This window comes from Syngnathus typhle, linkage group LG8, assembly GCF_033458585.1.
Source record: "Syngnathus typhle isolate RoL2023-S1 ecotype Sweden linkage group LG8, RoL_Styp_1.0, whole genome shotgun sequence".
Lineage (NCBI taxonomy): Eukaryota > Metazoa > Chordata > Actinopteri > Syngnathiformes > Syngnathidae > Syngnathus > Syngnathus typhle.
The window spans coordinates 771,994-791,488 of record NC_083745.1 but is presented as its reverse complement, the minus strand read 5'-3'; the positions used below and the strand labels follow the sequence as shown (position 1 = coordinate 791,488).

The window sequence follows — 19,495 nt, the reverse complement described above, 5'->3', positions numbered from 1 at the left end:
TCTCCCCACCCTTACATTGTGTGTTGGGGGGGAACAAGCCGCACTCTTCTTGCAGTCTACATGACAGCCAGCGCAAGAGGGGACGAGCAACTGCGAGGAAAGAAAGCGACCCAACGCACGCACGCACGCACGCACGCACGCAGGCAGGCAGGCACGCACGCACGCAGGCACCCACCGACTGCATGATTTTGGGACTTTTGGACAACTTTTTGTCCATGTCACCGTCACACCCGAAGCCAGGACAGCCAGCGGCCGCAGCAAAGCTCTTTGCCTTATTCGCGACGGATTAATTGAACCAGACCGGGATTGGATGTAAGTGCTCGCAACCGCACTACCCCCCCCCCCCCCCCCCCCCCCACACACACACCCTGTTTGCCGACGGGAACGTTTTCCGCTATCACGGTTTCTTAAAAGCCGCATTTGCGCCTTCGATTTGACAGATGGTTTTAATTAAGCTTCTAACACGAAAAAACGAAAATCCACAATAAGAGCAAATGAACAGATTTTTTTTCCCATCAATTTTTTGCTGTTGTTGCCGTGTATCAAACTTCATAGTAAATTGTGCTTGCGCTTGAAAATCAAGCGCTTCCAATTAATTGCGGAAATTCATTGGAATCTTTTATGACTGTATAATAAATATGAGGCTGCAGAAAAGTATGTGCAAAATATTTTGAGGTCCAAAATTGATAGGTGGCAGGTGGTTGCAGGGCCACAAGAGACACGCCATAATCCCCCTCAAGATCCTTCTACACCCCCCCCCTCCCACACACACACACACACACACAGCCGCACGGTAATAAACAAGAAGTTCACTATCACTTTACACAGAACTATTCCGTTAGTGTAAATATTTTTTTAAATATGTCATTACCTTGTTTTTCTTTAGAGTTTGATTAAAATAGAAAAAAAACTATATATATGGAAAAGAGTATTGTTTCATCATCCACTACCCGATATATATATTCAGTGTGTTGATGTAGAGATTTTTATTTCCAATTTAATTTAATCTAGAAAGAAAGAAAGAAAGAAAGAAAGAAAGAAAAAAAGAAAAAAGAAAAGAAAAAAAGAAAAAAAGAAAAAAAGAAAGAAAGAAAGAAAGAAAGAAAATCAAATAAGAATAAAAACTACTTTCCAATATTGCCGCCATGCACCTTCCAGCAACAACACGTGCACAGCAATGTTAATTTAGATAAATGTTTGGCCAGTGCTATATTCCTTTCTGTGATTTTTGGGTGGGAGACGGCCCGAAGTAAGAGAGGTCAAGAGGAATCCATGTGAAAATAAATTACAAATCATTTATAATAAGGACTCATTTAAATCAATAGTACAAACAGTCTATTATTGTAGTATTATTGTAGTTGTATTGTATTATTGCCTCTCAGCATTTTTCTAAACTACATCATCAAAAATAACATTTCATTATAGATACATAGTCAGAAATCTTTTTCTCCCTAGTTATACGATCAATGGGAAATGGCTAAAACAAGTCATAAAACATTTTACAATTCAAACCCTGTAAAGGAATTTGGTGTCCCTGTACAAGCAGACAGGATGTGTTCAAATGTTTAGAATGATGTCGCCTATATCACTCAGAAATGTCCACAAGTAAAATAACAAATATTTGTGACAAACTATAATAAATAGTCTGGTCATCGTAAACAACTGGTCCAGACGTGCGCTGTTAGTTATTTGGTGTTTGATTGTGCAGGTCTCGGCCTCCTCTCTCCCTCCCTCCCTCTCTCTCTCCCTACCTCCCTCCCTCCCTCCCCCAATCATATGCAAATGACTCTTATTGGAGGGCACGAATTAACATCTACAAACACTGGACCGAAATTCCATCTGCCGCCTCTTCAAGGAGGCCCTTAATAAGTTCTCAGACAGCAAAGTGACACACATCTTAATCAACTCTTAATCCCTAGAATTAATTCTCTCCGCGTTTATGAATAATTCCCGCACTGATAGCTGCTGTCCGTGCAAATGTGAAGCGTCTGCACAACAGACCACCAGATGGACCCGGCCGGCAATCTCCCCAAAAATGAGAGGATTTTTACATCCTTTATTATCTTTTATTACTATTATCATCATCATCCTCAGATCTACACTTAATAATGAGAACTGTGTTACCGGGATACTGCTTATGCTAATCTGCACAGCCACTGCAAATGGAATATTCAGCCAGTCAAACATGCCTGCAGCATCAAAACAAATTCACTATATATATATATATATATATATATATATATATATATATATATATATATATATATATATATATATATATATATATATATATATATATATATATATAGTATATATTTGTCATTTACCTCCCAAGTGACTTGCACATTTGAGTTTGTTCTTAGATCACACACCCTATTAGCCTATGTGGCAGCTTGTTGGTCATTAGCAGGGGGGGGGAGGGGGTGTAGAAGGATCTTGATTTGGGAAATATTGTCAAGTGGCACCCCTGTCGTGTGTGGAGGCAGGAATGATGGAAGGGAGGGAGGGAGGGAGGGAGGGGGCGTTAGGGTGCTGACACCTAGTTCTAGTTCAAAATGACTGCCTGCCTGCCTCCCTCCCTTGCAGCACCCAAAGGCCCTGCCTGCCTGCATGCCAAGCCGCTGGGCCTCTCACCACCACATTGACACCAGTCTGGCCATCCATCACTGTCAGACATATATCACCCTTCTGGATTGTTTTACCATCGTATTCCAGACCCCAAAAAAATATACCTTGCTCAGTCGCAAATGGGCCTGCTGCCTTTCTGCCTGCCTGCGTGGCTGCCTGCCTGCCTGCGTGGCTGCCTGCCTGCCTGCATGGCTGCCTGCCTGCATGGCTGCCTGCGTGGCTGCCTGCGTGGCTGCCTGCCTGCCTGCCTGCCTGCCTGCCTGCGTGGCTGCCTGGCTGCCTGCGTGGCTGCCTGCCTGCCTGCCTGCCTGGCTGACTGAGTGACTGACAGACAGACTGACTGACTCCACCAAAAGGGACTCATTTGTGGACTCAAGCTTTAGTTTGGTCACAGAGGACGTACTCAAAGCAAGGAAGCTCATCTGAGGACTTTTTTTGATCATTTAAATTTTGTTAGCCTTTTTCCACTTGGTTTATGTGATGGGAACCGGCTGCATCTTTCATTAGGGTTACACTGTTAGTATGCTAATCAATGATACTTTAAAGGACATGAATTTAATCATTTGCATCCATTATTTACATGCACGTGAACAATTGGAGTATAGTGACCTCCAAGTCAACTTTAACCTCCAAATTGTCCATCAGTGTCAATAATCCAAGGCAGTGTGCTTCCAAAGATCAGCTCTCTCCACGAGGAGTTTATGACCTTATGTATAAAGCCCCGAATGTTCTTTCCCAAGAAAGGACTTTTAGCCCAGGGCTTTGAAAAGCAAATGTTGAGGTGAAAGGCAATGATCATTCTCACGGACACTCAATGGAAAACAGGTGCAATCGACTGGCATCCTAATCTCCACTGATATAGCAAAGTATTACCATGAGTTTGTGTTAATGTATGATGGGTGTGATGGGATTGTCCGCTCGCTTTTGCCTTCCAATGTTTTTTCTCCCATTTGGTGACGATCTATCAGCGGTCGCATCAAAAGGATTTAGACGCAGATGGAATAAGAGTCTTTCAAGACTTCTTTTTTGCTTCGGTAAAGACACGTTAAGTCTGAAAGCATATCGCTGAGGGAAATATACATAAATGATGTCAGGCTGAGAGATGACAGAGCCTCGTGTTATGATTTAGAAAATAGGGTTTCATAACTTCTCATCAGCAAGGATGCAGACGTTCCATGTGATTTCATTCAAGTGTCTCCAACATCAGATTATTGTCCTGTGGACATGTTGGATGGTCATTCCAAAATGAACTTTGTCAGGTGAATTTGCATGTCAAAAGTAAAGCCCTTTGGAAGCTGTCGTATCGGATTCCTTTGAAAAACAACAAGTAACAAGTTCCAAGCAATAACTGGGGCCAAATGTTGCAATTTGTTGCACGCTTGAAAATGTTTTCATTAATGCAGGATAAAGCCCTTGAGTTGCCACATCTCATTTGCAAGGCGTATGGGGGTCCCCCACAACCGGATACGCGTGAAAGTCTGTTCAGGTCTAAACATAGGGAGAGGGGGAGGGAGGGAGGGAGGTAGGGCCATCCGATTAGAATGTAAAGGATACATATTGTGGTATGATGTTCAAAGGGGGCTGAGCCATGGAATATCTATAGCGCTGATCCCGAGTTGATCCTCCTTGAATGAGAGGAGGGAGGGCGGCAGGGCGGCAGGGAGGCAGGGCGGCAGGCAGGCAGGCAGGCAGGCAGGCAGGCAGGCAGCCAGCCAGGCGGCCAGGCAGGCGGCCAGGCAGGCGGCCAGGCAGGCAGGGAGGGCTCACCCTCCCTTGAAAGATTGCCTCTTTGCTGGTTTGATAAAGCCACACATGGCCATAAGTATTGGGAAACACCTCGTCGGCAGCAACTTGTAATTGTGGGAACGCTTTTCTATTGGTACGTGACTGTGCCCCAGTACACGAAAGAAAGTGGATGAGTTTTGAAAACCCCAAACACTTGTTAGGCATCTTAAAAGCGCTTGACGCAAGCTTTGATAGCTTCAAATGGCTTGATATTTTCACATGATGTGATGCTTATGGCTAAGACGCACAACAATTCTGACCCATAAGTTAGCAGAGCTAGGTGAAGATGAGCGAGCGAGCGAGCGAGCGAGCGAGCGAGCGGCATGCATGCGTGGAGATAAATACACTTCAGCCTTTCGTGAAACTCGAAATGTGCTCCTTCTAAGCTGTAACAGCAGCCACCCTCGTCGCCGCATGGAGGCTGCCCCGATCCAAATGTCTAGTAAACGCAATCTCAAAACATGCAAGGATGGATCAAGAATGGACCTTTTAAAAGCTTGAATGACTTCCTGGGGAAAGGCGAGCAAATATTGCCGAAATGACGACACAAGGTTGAATTTAGGTGAATGCCTGAATGTTCTGTCAGGATTTAGTGGCGTCTTCCAAAAAGGTACGCGGCATTCCAAACTTTGCACTCCAGGCATCACTTCATATTCCGACATATTTTCTATCCATACCACTCAAAGCCTACGGATTCTAGGTGTTAACTGCTCTGCAGTAAATAAAATAAACCGTTTGCTATTTTGGGGCCTGGTCTCATCAGCTTGCCACTCGGCCTGCAAATGCAACAGCAATAAATATTGCTTTTCCTCTCGAGCCTAAAATAGCCATTTTATGGCAGGCAGGCAGGCAGGCAGGCCTCGATCAGCTCACAAAGTGGGAGTGGAAAATGGAACATAACGAATGGCTTCAGGTCAATTCAGCTTCAACATATAATAATAATGAGAGTGATGATAATAACGATGATAATAATAATAATAACAACAATGACGACAACAATCATCATCAATTAGGTCAAGGACTAGCAGATTGGCCAACAGTTTTTACCCTACAGCGGTAGTCACACTGAATGCCGCTAAACGTAAATGATTATGTCTGTGTATGTTCTTCTGTGGGTTTTTAGCTTGTATATTTTTTTTTTTAAATCTTTTTATTCTATTTATTTTTTATCTCATGCGCTGATCGGTTGGCACTTTTTAAATTTCGTTGTACGTGCGACAATGACAAATAAAGATCTATTCCAAGATCTATTCTATTCTATTCTATTCTAACAACAATATAATAATTATAATAATAATGAAAGTGATAATAATGCGGATAATAATAATAATCGAGGAGGATAATAGACTATATGAATGAATGAACAAATTGCAATTTTCTGCATTGAACTTTGGGATCTTTTGAATAAACATTTGTGTTTTCACGCGTTTTCCAATTAGGTTGTTAATAAGCAATTCGTTTAATGGATGCATAAAAATCGGAATATGAAAAATTGCGACAGATAGTGGACCTTGGTGATCCGGGAGAGAGCGAGAGAGAAAGAAAGAGAGAGAGAGAGAGAGAGAGAGAGAGAGGAAAAAAACAAACAAAGCAAAAGCATCTGTTCGTTTTGTCAGCGATCAGCGTTGAACGTGTCCTTTGCTTCTCCGATGCGTGCAGAGCCTGGTTATGGATTTTAACCTCCTGACGGATGGTGACGCCCGCAGCCCGGCGCTGTCGCTCTCCGACTCCGGAACTCCGCAGCACGAGCAGGGATGCAAAGGCCAGGAGAGCAGCGGTAAGTGCATGCCGAACCGGCACTTTGGATTCTTTGCATGAACAACGAGCAGAAAAAGTATTTCTCTCTCTGTATGTTATCGTCAAGATGCCAAATTGAAAAAGAAAATGATCGACACACTCGTTCCAAATACTGGCTACAAGACTTGGCTGGGCCTCCCTCACGTCATCTCCAATATTTATGCTTCAATTATCCGAGGAGAAGTGACGAGGTGGTTGCGCCACTAAAACAGCCCAACCACCACTGTTGTTTTGGTTCCTAATGATTTGAGAATACAATCGCACTAAAAGGGCAATGAAAATACACAACGCACGTTTGTTTCTTCAATGAAGGGCTGCATGCGAAAGAAAAGCAATTCTTCTCATACAGTCTGCGTGCGTGCGTGCGTGCGTGCATGGGCTCATTTTCTTTATTCCCCAGTGTGGCCGCTTTCAATTAATTGCACAGCGTTGAATTATTCAGATGAAGTTATTATTCAGTGGTCTAGTTCAGACATCTCGGTCGGTCCCGCATAACCTGGATTCGATTCTTATTATTTAAAAATCCACCCGTGCACTGGTCATTTTAGCGCCTCACTTTGTATATGTAAATGAAAGCGCTCTTGCTGGAATGCATAAAGAATGAAATGCATGCATGCATGATCCAATCGTATATTCTGTAATCCTCAAGAATTGCACTCGCTATATTTAATAGAAATACAGTTGCGTGGGTCGCAAAACATCCCCGCCGCCGCCGGCTGGCCGCCCGCCCGCACGAAGCCAGCCGGACGGCCGAGAGCCAGCGCCGCGCACACTGGCGCTCTTCCCTTTCATCCGGCGTTATTGTTAAACAAATCAAATGAGAAGAGGGGAAAAAAAATCTAGGATGAAACAGCTCATCTAGGTATGGACGTGTATTTATTTATTTTTTTTAAAGAAAAATATATCCAATTGCTTTGCCTGACGGGGGGGGGGACAAACCAGTTGCATTATCAAACGTATATTGTCGAAGATGAACGTGCCAAATGGAATCATTTCTGTCCATATTTCAACGGAATATACGGAAAGAGAGGAGCCCAGTTCCCAAATGAATAACTACAGTATGTATCCTTTGCAACTAATTGCGCGCAGGCCAGGCCACGTTGGTATTAATTTGCCAAAGCAAAATGGTGTATATAGTAAGACATCTAAAAAAAAATACAAGCACTCATTGTTAAACGGACATCTTTGGATAAATGTGAGCCTCGTCTTTTCTCATTTGAAATGGCTGTCGTCTGTCTGCTGCTGCACGAGATTCGGATCATCCATTTGCTGACGGCGACTAACTAGGCATGCTTTGACCAAGTGTCAAAGTCAAACTATTCTGGGCTGAGTGAGGGAGTGAGGGAGGGAGGGAGCTCCACAGCGGCGGGCCAACAACTGTTTCTTTCAACCGCCTTCATTCGTTTGGGAAAAGTGGCACAAAGGGAATCAATAGAAGCATCTCTTTTTAGCACCGTATGCTTCATTTGCAAGGAGGGAAATTCAACGTGAGGGCTAAATAGGCTCATTTGTTTTTCTTCATCAAGAAAAATGAAAAGGGAGCATTTGAAAGACTGGCTGCGCCATCTGCTTCCTGCAAATGGAATGAATGTTCTCCTAAACACCCTGAGAAATAATTGTTCATAAGCTTAGCAAAAGGAGAGCTTGTTTCGTTTCCTGCAGGGCAGACACCAAAGGGATTGGGCTTCTTTTTTTTTTTTTCTTCTTCTTCTTCTTCAGGTGAATGGCCTCAAATGAGTGCTGAAAATATTTGTTCTACTTCCACGCATATCGCGAGGGTACATTTTCAATCAGAAGATGACATGAGCCGGGTTATTTGTTTAAAAGGCCGGCATAATAAGCCGCTGGGCGAAGCTGACCTGGAAAAAGTCGGGTTTGTCAGCACATTATCAGTCAGATTGCTCCCATTGTTAGGAAGCGCGTTGCTCTCCAAAGGCCTGCCCTTTCCTCTGTATTGTGTTTTCCACTTTGGCCTTAAGTGACAGCTTAGCCAGTGTCCGTTTACTGGCAGATAACAGCCTCAGCTTGGCTCTTATTGGTTTTGCTGGTGGCCCTGCCGAGTGTCTTTTTAAAGCCTGCTGATGATTTCCAAGCGCTCCCAGAGAGTTAAACCCTCGCCAAACAGAGCCCAACCTGCCCCGGTCGCAAAAGCCTGAGCCGCGGGATTAGCTGGCCGACTAATTTCACTTCTTTCTGGGAGGTCCTCATTGCAGCCCCGCAGCCAAATCTGCCAGAGTCCTTCCAGGCAGACATAACATGGGACGGATGGACGGACGGACAGACGCGTGGTCTCCAAACCAACCCCCCCCCCCGCACTCATTGCGCTGCTCACGATCTCAGCACATCTCCAATATGAACCGGAAGGCAACTTTCAACATGTTCAAAGTTTACTTGCGAGAAATGAAAAATGACAAAAAAGGTCTGTCGAACATTTGCCAAACATTTGCAACCTTAGGCGTCAATGCGCATTTTTCGACCTTGACCAAAAGACACAAGTGTTTGCTCACTCACTCACTCACTGCATCACTCACTCACTGCATCACTCACTGCATCACTCACTCACTCCAGTAACGAATGCAACGCCTGATCTTTACCGTACGTACCTATGTGCCTTTAGACACAGAGAAATGCCAGCAGAACCAGCTGGATGAATCCAGTACTGATGACGGCTCGCTGAAGAAGAAGCAGCGCAGGCAAAGGACGCACTTCACCAGCCAGCAGCTTCAGGAGCTGGAGGCCACCTTTCAGAGGAACCGCTACCCCGACATGAGCACCAGAGAGGAGATTGCCGTATGGACCAATCTCACTGAGGCACGGGTCAGGGTGGGTACGCGCCTGCCGCTGCCGCCGCCGCCGCCGCCGCCACTGTCATTTATCAGGACATGACGAGCTCCGGGGATACTCGGGCTTCTACCACAGGGTTTGGAACAAATGGTCCTCATAATAACATTGCGAAAAATGTGCTGATATTTAAATGTAGAACGGGGTGCACAGGTGATTGAGTGGCTGGCTCGTGTCCTCTCACTGAGTGAGATGGAAAAGTCATGAGCTTTACGCTCGCTCGCTCGCTCGCTTGCTCATATTGATGTCAACAGTCTTTGGTTACTACAATAACATCATTGTAAGTGAAGTGACCATGTCACGCAAGTCTGTCTATTTACAGAAAGTCAAACTGCAGAGCTCAGAGCACTTTGGAAATGGGATGGATGGATGGATGGATGGATGGATGGATAGATCCCTTGCTCATTTGTTCCGCCCCGATTTTGTACTCGCCACAAGCAAAATCGACTCGAAGGGAGGGACATTTGGCCGGAAGAAAACAGACGCTTAAGATTTGTCTCGTTTTGGCTTCTCCAGGTATGGTTCAAGAACCGACGTGCCAAGTGGAGAAAGCGCGAGAGGAACCAACAGGCCGAATTGTGCAAGAACGGCTTTGGCGCCCAGTTTAACGGACTGGTGCAACCCTACGACGACATGTACGCCGGTTACTCGTACAACAACTGGGCCAGCAAGAGTTTAGCCGGCGGCCAACTCTCTGCCAAGAGCTTCCCTTTCTTTAACTCCATGAACGTAAGCCCCCTGTCGTCCCAACCCATGTTCTCTCCCCCGAGCTCCATCCCCTCAATGAACATGGCTTCCGGCATGGTGCCCTCAGCAGTGCCTGGTGTTCCTGGAACGGGCCTCAACAACTTGGGAAACCTCAACAGTCTCAACAGCCCCGCGGCGGCGGCGGCGGCGGCGGCGGCAGCGGCCACTTGCCCGTACGCCGGCACCGCCAGCCCCTACATGTACAGAGACACCTGCAACTCCAGTCTGGCCAGTCTGCGACTCAAGGCCAAGCAACATACCAACTTCACATATCCCAGCGTGCAGAATAGCGTGTCAAACCTCAGCCCCTGCCAGTACGCCGTGGATCGGCCGGTATGAGCTCCCTCTCTCGGTCTCGGACTGTCCCGCTTCGCTTCCATCTCAAAAGTGCCGGACGTGTCGCAGACTGAAGCCAATAGGGCGGGCAATTACGCCAAACGGATAGGAGAAAGAACGGAAACGCCCGTGACGGACCACCCTGGCCTGGCGCAAAGGAGCACTTTGCCGACTGACCAACTGCAACTACATTTCAAGACAAAATATCCCAAAACGTCATTTTCTAAATTGCATGATTCGTTGATTTAGTCAGCACGGGTCAACGAGACAGAGAAGCTTCAACATCAGGAAGCTGCGGTTTCCACGTTGGAAACATCGGGGCTGTACATAACAGACTCTTTTCACTTTTGTAATGTGGGACAAAATAGGATGGGAAAACAGATGTTGTACTTGAAGAATGGTAAAAAGAAGCATGCTCCTCAAATGCAAAGCTCCAGGCTTGACCTCCTTTGGGAAAAGGAATACTTGTGTTGTGAATTCCGTTCCCCCCGGGAAGGTCACAGGTCAAAGGCCAATTTAGCTAAGCCAGAGGAGGGCAGTACTGGATTACAAAAATATCCAGCTTGATGCAACAAGTAGGAAGATCATCAACCTTTTCACCACGAAAAAGCCATTGCTTAGATTGAGTTGTGTGCTGTTCTACAAAGCCAGTATGTCAAAGTCAAATATAGGATGTAAGAGTGCAGTTGTTAGAAGAAAACGGATGCTTTTTCCCCCCTGATGTAGCCTGCTTTGTCTCATTAAAGAACAAATGAAAAGAACCGTTTTGAAAAAAAATATATATATATACATAGAAAGAGAGAGAGAAATGACACTTCTCTCAAATATTGCTACATGTTCATTAGTGTGCTTTACGTATTTGACTGCTACTACTACTAATACAACAATTGCCATTTCCCTTCTATCTCCTTAGCTAGCAAATGAAAAACAAATACAGTTGATCTTGTCACTTTTGCCAAGTTTCTACATCTGGATGAATATGTTCTCTAAAATGAGTGATTTCAGAAGACTAGTCGTGAGTAAATTTGAACATTTGGGGTGTCATCTTTTGAAATGCTTATTTTTCATACTCCAGTGTCAAAATAGTTAGGAGAGCAACATAAAGAGTATGCAACACAGTCGCAACATGGTGATGGACGAGAGAAGGAGACATACAGTGGATGTTGTGGATTCATGCTTGACCTCCACTCCACAACAAAGCAGGAATGGACAGAGGCCACGGCTGTCGCATACGTAAGGGGAGGCCTTGCTTAGCAGCTCGTCCATCAGCTCCTGCAGCTGTTTATTGCTCAGACATTTCACCACTTCAATGTCATTGCCATGTCAACTCTACAATGTCACTCACGTTCACAACTTCACACGACGGATGGAGCACTAGAAAGGAGAATGCAATTCCTCATCTCTCTTACTTAGCTCGCTTGCCGTTTACATCGTGTCCATCATGAGGAAACGTTTGAAGTCGGAACAAACTGACTGTTTGACACTCAAGACCAACATGTAAAGGCTTTATGAATCCCATCTTATTGTATCAGACTCAAAGTTTTGTGCATGTGGCTCTGTGGACTCTCCCCAGACTCCATTTTGCATGCTCCAAACATTTTTTGGCCAATAAAAGGTTTGCGGTATCTTCATTTCAAATGATTTCGAAATAAGTCAAAGTGTACACGACACAACGTAGTACATCATCGGATTTGGCATGCCGGCCAGCCAGCCAGCCAGCCAGCCAGCCAGCCAGCCAGCCAGCCAGCCAGCCAGCCAGACAACATCATGTCAGCACCAAGGCGACGACGACTTCCAACGGAGATGTTTTACTGCAACTGGATCTCATGTAAGCCTCTTGGGGCATATCAAGGACGGGATCGCTTTTCATAAGTCACAACGAGAAGGGGCTGCTACAGCGCAGCTGACTTTTTCATGATTGGAAGGGCCCTTTTCTGGCACACTTGCGGGCGGGCGGGCGGGCGGGCGCTTTGCTAACCTCAGGAGAAAGATGATGCATTTGACTCGTACGCTAATGGTAAAAGGGATCAACCCTGTTTGGAGGGCTAAACTTGATGAGAAATGTTCCCATCAGCCGATGTTTAGTTGCGGCTTGCTTGCTCATGATGTCGCTCCATTCTAATTTGAGGGCTGTACTACTGTCGATTTGCTCCATTTCCTCCCTCTCTCCCTCATCATCCCTCCCTCCCAGCGCAATTTTGACAGACAATGTCATTAGAATTCAAGATGAAAATCCCTTCACAGTAATTAGTCGTGGAAATAAAGTGCGAGCGCGCGAGTCCTTCTCTTAGTACTGTTTGTTCCGCTAGCGTAGGGGATCAGCCCAAATTTCATGCCTTTCAAAGTTATTAACTAAACAAAGTGACTTTTATGAACTGTTTGTTCAATCTATTGAGTCTTGGTTATTTCAGGAGCTAGCAAAAAAAAATGGCAATGAGGTGGAGGACAATTTCCATCCATATTTCAGTTGAATTGATTTGAATTGAATCGGCCTCGGTCGGTCGGGCGTGTCGCCCGTAACCTTCATCGTTATGTTCCCCCCTATTTGTTCGTACCAAAAGATAGGAACAGCTTTGGGTTGAAAATGGGTGGGCTTTGAAGGGTCCAAAAGGCTTAGTGCTCACTTTGATTGGCCAAGTTGATATTGCAGTGAGTTACTGCAGCGACTCAACAGTGACAGTGTTGCATACCTGTGCTAAGTGCTAGCGCCAGACAAATAGTTCCAGTCAAACGTCTACGCACGTTCACTCCACTCTGTGCAATCTATTGTTAGGTCTTGGGGAGCACAAATGTCTTTGTACTTCTTTGAAACGTTATGGCCTTGACAATTGGTAGGTTGGAGAAAAAACGTTGGAAATACGTTTGCCTTTCATTGAAAATGCATCCGACTAATTGTGTTGACCATTTTTCGGAAATCTATTCCGATCATATTTTGCTTCACGACTTGCTTGAAATGGAGTAATTCTCACGATCAACAGGACACTTTTGGAAGGAAAAGGGGGAAAAAAAAAAAGCTTTCACAATACATAAGGCCAGGCCATTACTCGCACGCACGCACGCACGCACGCACGCACGCACGCACACAGCTTGTCTGTCTCCAAGAGAAGCCTGACACTACTAATTGGCAGATACTATTTATTCAAGAGACGTGGGAGTGTTTTCACATGGGATGAAGCCAGGTCCAAATCTTGGCTGGCTTTGTTGAGAGCAGCATGCACAAGCTTTGGTCAAGATTGGCCCCTGCTGGCCTGTTTGGCCAACACGAGCTGCTGACATTGCACTCGTCGTTTGCAACCTATTTGGTGTTCGCTGGCTGGCTGGCTGGCTGGCTGGCTTTTTCCCAGCTGGCTTCGGGCTTGCAACCAATTACAGGGCACAAATAAACAACCATTGACACTGATGCCGATGAGAGCAACTTGATAAAAACGTCGAGCTACTTTGTGGCCACTGACGGATGAGCTATCAAATTTGTTATTGATCAAAGTCTGCTTTATTGTCAACACATACAAAGAGATGGAAAGGACGTTGCCACTATCCCACGGTGACATAGTAGACAATGTACAGACGACGCAAAACGTCAAAACAAGAAAGCACAAACAATGAATACATAAGAGTGACGAATAAATAACAAATAAACACATCACATCATATATAAGAGGAGCAAGAATGGAGCAAGTGTGCATACAGCCAGAATAGAGCGCAAAAGTACAGGATGCTATGCAGCCGCGGGGGGAGAGAGAGTTCACGATCCCAACAGCCTGGAGTATGAAGCTGTTGGTGAGTCTGGTGGTGCGGGAGGGAGGGAGCGCAGGCTCCTCTACCTCTCTCTTAATCCCAGAGGGCAGAAGAGCAAACAAAGGTGACTCACTCACAATGTCTTGCAGGGAGGGGAGTGAAGCACCAATAATGATGCTGAGCTATGGGTAGTCAAATCCTGAGGGAACTTTGCATGTTCTTCACATGCCTGCGCATATGGGTGGCTTTCTTCAGTGTTCCTCCAACGTAGCTTGAGTGAACACTCGAAATTGCGTTCGATTGCGAGTGTGAAGATGCGTCGAGCAGATTGGAGTACTTTTCCTCGTTCAGTCGTGGCTTTTCGTCATTGGTTTTTGGTGAAGTGAACAAACGATTTAGAAAAGGATGGTCTTGTCCTACTCCAAACGCTTTCAAATGTGAGAGTTCTGTCAGATTGACAGGATTTGCCACATTCTCTGGAGTTGTTATGGTCAGTCGGTCGGTCGGTCGGGGCTTGAGCGCAGGTTTGTCCAGTCCATACTGATTAACGTGACCCAAGGGTGAAGGCTGGAACATGCACGGACGGAGCTCATGAGCCATGTACATAGACTATGTGTTGACCACGTTTTTGCCATCTGCCCATTTCCCACGAGCTCAGGATTGAATGCATTTGCCTGCTGCGCTATTTAAAGCGGCCTGCCCAGAGGGGAGACAGTCTTCTTGCCTGAGCTTATGGTAGGTAAATCAAGTCCATCCTTTTGCATTGCCTTGTGCTTGTTAGTCTTATTTAGGACTAAGAATTGAATTGACTTTCAACAGATGTCACCAATGTGGACTTTGTCTCTCTTGTGCCTCTTTGCCGGTGCATCTTACGGTAAGTCGGAAAGCGCAATGTTTGCGTCCACGCTTGAAATATGCCAGCTAGTGGCTTTGGCGCAAAGGCTCAACAACATGTACTGAAGGAAGGAAGGAAGTAAGTGCACGTGTATCTGCTCCACCACACGTGTAGCCGCCGAGGTCTGTTTAGGTGAGCTGGGTTGCTTTAATGACCAGCCTCCATGGGGGGGAACCAGCCAAAGACCCGTCTCTGCCCTCCCGTGGCCTGCAGACAGGCTAGGCACCCGCTTCCTTCTCTTCACCCAGAGGAACCGATACTACCAGGCAAGAAGGAGGCGCTTTTCGTCTTGCGTCTTTGGTGCTGCACTGCACTGGGGCTGGAGGAAGCTGGCTTAGCGGCACAAGTCTACGCAGCCCCAGTGAAGCACCGTCGGCAATACTTTTTCTCAGCGTGATGGAGCCGTTTTGTTCAACCCTTCAGGAGATCAAGACTGACCCAAGCATCAAGGCGTCAAACTACGCTGGCACCAGAAAGACTCGATTCATCATTCCTGGTTATCTGCATAAAGAGGATGAAGACTGGCCACAAGAGATGTGCAAGGTTGGAATACTAGATTCGGATGAAGGAATACTACAATTGTATTGGCCACGACACTCGTATTGTCTTTGCAGAGGCACATGCACATGTTCAATACGCGAGTCAAAAATGAGTCATTTGATATATATATACGACCTTCCTCATATCAGACTTGATTCTTTGTCAGCTTCAAAACAGCAGGTGAGATCCAGTCAGTGTGTGGCACATTTCCTCCTCCCCCCCCCCCGAAAAAAGCCCTGCAGATTTGGAGTGCTCCCATCATTTTTACGGAAAGATCGAGTGTTCCTTTCAGTATCCCTTTCCAATGTCCAGGTTATGCTGAGGTGGGAGAATGTCAACTGTATCGCTGTGGAGTGGAAAAATGGTGCGAGGGCTTCGTATTCCCAGGCAGTCAACAACGGCAGGGTGTTGGCTGCACAGGTGGCATCCATGATGACCTTTCTCATGGTACGCCCTTTGCACTCATTAACTGCTGCTGCCGCGCTAAGCATCATTTGCAGAGAGCTCCACAGTATGACTAAGGTCGACATATTTCCTGCCTGCAGGGCAACTACAAGCAGACAGCCAGTATGTTCCAAATGATTGGTCATAGCCTTGGCGCTCATGTGGCTGGAGAAGTTGGGAGCAAGATCAGCGGCCTGGAACGCATCACAGGTACGGCCTCTCGGAGACAACACCGTCGTTGGCGACCCGCTTCGTGACGCCTCGCTCGGCAGGACTGGACCCGACCGAGCCTTACTTCCGTGACACCAACGCAGCCGTGCGCCTGGACCCCACCGACGCCGCCTTTGTTGACGTCATTCACACCGACGGCAGTCCTTTCGCCACTAAACTCGGTACCCGATGACTAGTATTGGAGAAATGGGATCGGCAGCGCGTGGAAAAGACATTCTTGTAGCCATTGCCTGACATCAAAAAACAAGGGTGCATTTGAATATCGTGACCACCTCAACTATACTTTGACGTCGTCATTCTTGTTGCGCTTCCTTCCAAATGGTCGGAAACCGGCAGGTCTCGGGATGTCCCAGCCCATTGGCCACGTGGACTTCTACCCCAACGGAGGAGAGCTGATGCCCGGCTGCAAAGCAAACAGAGGCACTTTGGCCGACCTGGATGCTGTCTGGCAAGGTCAGATGAACTCAGGAACATAAGAGCATTCTTGGATGAAGATGACGGGTTTGCCTTGTATCTCTTTTTTCCGTCGCTCATTTACAATACTGTCATCATGTCAGAAGTACAACATTCATGATGAAGAGACAGTGTGTGCAATTTTCATTTCGTTCAATACGATGCAAGAAAAGTGAGACAAGTTTTAAAAATATGGTCACAGGTCTGGTAATCGCCTTCCCTTACCTTTGTCACCATATTCCTGCCACAGATAGCCTAAAGCAGGGGTGTCAAAGTCCAGTCCTCTTGGGGGGGGGGGCGCATTCCTCCATGTTTTCCAAGTTTCCCTCGTTAAAGACAGCCGATTCAAATGACCAGTTCATCCTAACGTTCTGCAGGAGCCTGATCATTGAATCGGGTGCATTTAACGGGGGAAACTTGGAAAACTTGGAAAACATGGAGGAATGCGGCCCACCCCGAGGACTGGACTTCCAGACCCCTGGCCTAAAGTGACTCGTTTAGCCAACGTAGTTCAAATACAGCACGTGTGACAAATGCAATGGACTTTTGGGGTCAAAATAGCACAAGGTGTTTGTGATGACATTTTGCTCTCGGAGGCAAAATGCAGGCGCTTTGAACGGCCTTGCATTCCACTTTGTTAGATGGCAAGTGCAGACTTACATAGTTCCAGCTGTAACAAGATGAGCAAATAAAAAAAGCTGACTTTTTACAATTGCCGCCACAAGAGAGATGATGAGGATGATGATCCGAAAGTGCAAAGTTTCAGCTATACGCACATTTACTAAACATGCACAACATGCACTAGGAAGACACATTTGAGCAAAACAAGTCAAATGGGACACTCACAAGTTGGGTCAAGTTGGCAGACAGCACGGAGCAAGCTGCATGTGACGCTGCTGCTGCTGCTGCTCACCATCCGATCCGGAAAGAAACAGCGGAAGGAAAGCCAGCCTCCCGCAACAGGGAGTCCTTAACAATACCTGATAGCCCGACGCCCTCTAGCGGCCGGAGGAAACCTCCACACAGTATCTATCTCCTTAGCTCACGCTGTCTGCTGTCATCACCGCTGAGCTTGAAGTGAGCCTGGCTGAAGGCCATCAAAGCTTGCAAGGTCTTTGGGCCTCTCCATCATTTGCAAAAAGACTGACACCTCTTCTTCCCCCCGCCCCCCGTCAGGTACGAAGAAATTCCATGCCTGCAATCATGTTCGAGCCTACCAGTACTACCAGGAGAGTATGGTTAAACCGCAGGGATTCGTCGCTTACCCTTGCCCCGACGCTGCCACTTTTGCAGCTGTAAGTATTTGTGCTCAACTTGACAAAGTGAGGCATCAAGGTTGATGTCATTGAAAAGACAACGACCTAAATGCGCCACCCAGGCACCTTTTGGCCTCAATGCAATACAATGCAAACCAATCAAAAGCAATACGTACGTCCATACTTTTAGTCATGGAAAGCAATGTTGGGTGTCTGGGAGCCTTAGGAAAGAAAGAATTGGACCGGAGCAACAGGCTGCTATGTCCACGGACGGCAGCGTGTTTGCCCAGCCCCACCATGCAGCTGTCGCTGCAACGTGACACCGATACGGCTGCGAACAATTGATTTGCTTTTCCGAGATGATTCGGTGAGATTGGACTTTGCTTGCAGCAGATACGACGTGTAAACAGCTTTCCTTTCTGCAGCTGTCGCTGAGAATGGCACTTTTGATCAAAGGCAGCATTGGAAGCTGGCCACAAATCCACTTGCTTTCCCACACCGCACCGCACCGCACCGCACCTTGGTGGACAAAATGGCTCTGAAATGCAGTGTAGAAGTAAAGCGGCTTTGCCTTCTGTTTCCAGGGCAAATGTTTCCCCTGCGCTGCCGACAAATGTCCATTGATGGGCCTGTATGCGGCTCGCTTCCCCTTGACCGATAGCACCTCACAGACCAAATACTTCCTCAACACGGGCAGTTCTGAACCCTTTGGACGTAGGTGCAATTGTGAAATCATGCAAACTCTCTGATTGATTGATTGATTGATGTCTATATGGATGGACGTATTTCTTGATTGTGTTACTAGGCTACAGCTACAATGTAAAGGTAACGTTGGATGGTCCCAACTGGTCTAACCCAGGCTTCATGTATGTGGCTCTCGCTGAAAAAAGTCTCTGCACAAAGGAATACCTGCTTCACGTGTAAGCCATCTTTTGTTTCATGCGATGGATCACAAGCTTGGATTCAGAAAGTCCCATATTTAACTGGACCAGGATTTGGCGCGAGTTGACACAGGTTCTCCTACTGCCTCGTCTCGCTACTGACATTGGCCAAGCAAGCTCATGAACGCATGCCATGATATTTGAAGCAACTATTAGCCACGTGTCTGAAAGTGTTGGCTCCAAATTGCTTTGAGTGATCCATCCATCCATCCATCCACCCCCTGTCTGTTTTCAGAGGCATGATGAAGCCAGGAAAGACCTACGAAGTGCACATTGATGCGGAGATTCATGTGACTTCTGTAACGGAAATCAGATTCCGGTGGAACAACCACATCTTCAACCCCATGAAGCCAAAATATGGGGTGTCAAAGGTGGAGCTGTTGAGAACAAAAGACAAGAAAGTGTAAGTGAACAAAACAGTGGTGTGGAGAAGCGCACCGCTTTAGCTTGCCACATTTGAGTGCCACTTTCCACACACAAAACGAATACGTGTCGTCATTTTGGCTGGCAATTGAAAAAACAGGCTCTCTCTGAGCTGAGATCTCCAAGTACTTCACGCGGCCGCTAGAGGGCAGCATTGGACTATCTCATGTTGAGAGAGGGAGGGCAGCAATTCGAAGGACAACTGGCGTCAGCGTCAACACGTGCTGGATGGAGAAAACGAGAACAGAGCCCCTTGACTATATTGATGGAAATGTGATTTAACCCCACGAACGATGAGAAATCCACTTGAAATGACAATGTCAACTTTCCCCTCTCTTTTGCAGCACTCACTTCTGTGGAACCGAAAATGTCGCCGAGAATGCCATTCAGTCTGTGCTTCCATGCCAAGCTTAAGCGGCCTTTCAATAAATACCTTCCATTGA

General features: G+C 46.5%; 2 protein-coding genes across 3 annotated transcripts; both read left to right on the top strand.

Annotated features, from left to right (window-relative positions):
• On the top strand, nucleotides 1-11,759 carry pitx3 (paired-like homeodomain 3). 2 transcript variants are annotated; one of them, XM_061285779.1, is made up of 4 exons: nucleotides 1-312; nucleotides 6,073-6,190; nucleotides 8,828-9,033; nucleotides 9,568-11,759. In XM_061285779.1, exons 2-4 carry the CDS (start codon nucleotides 6,082-6,084, stop codon nucleotides 10,135-10,137), a joined length of 885 nt encoding a protein of 294 aa, XP_061141763.1. In that variant the 5' UTR covers nucleotides 1-312; nucleotides 6,073-6,081; the 3' UTR covers nucleotides 10,138-11,759. The 2 variants fall into 2 exon arrangements, with proteins under 2 accessions (XP_061141763.1, XP_061141764.1); XM_061285780.1 differs by lacking the exon at nucleotides 1-312 and adding an exon at nucleotides 2,866-3,144.
• A 2,812-nt stretch (nucleotides 11,760-14,571) lies between these two features.
• On the top strand, nucleotides 14,572-19,495 carry LOC133158678 (inactive pancreatic lipase-related protein 1-like). The gene is made up of 13 exons (XM_061286029.1): nucleotides 14,572-14,604; nucleotides 14,689-14,743; nucleotides 14,879-15,030; nucleotides 15,188-15,307; nucleotides 15,617-15,751; nucleotides 15,850-15,958; nucleotides 16,021-16,140; nucleotides 16,316-16,432; nucleotides 17,609-17,727; nucleotides 18,273-18,402; nucleotides 18,494-18,608; nucleotides 18,865-19,032; nucleotides 19,397-19,495. The coding sequence occupies exons 1-13, from the start codon at nucleotides 14,602-14,604 to the stop codon at nucleotides 19,464-19,466; spliced, it is 1,413 nt and encodes a 470-aa protein (XP_061142013.1). The 5' UTR covers nucleotides 14,572-14,601; the 3' UTR covers nucleotides 19,467-19,495.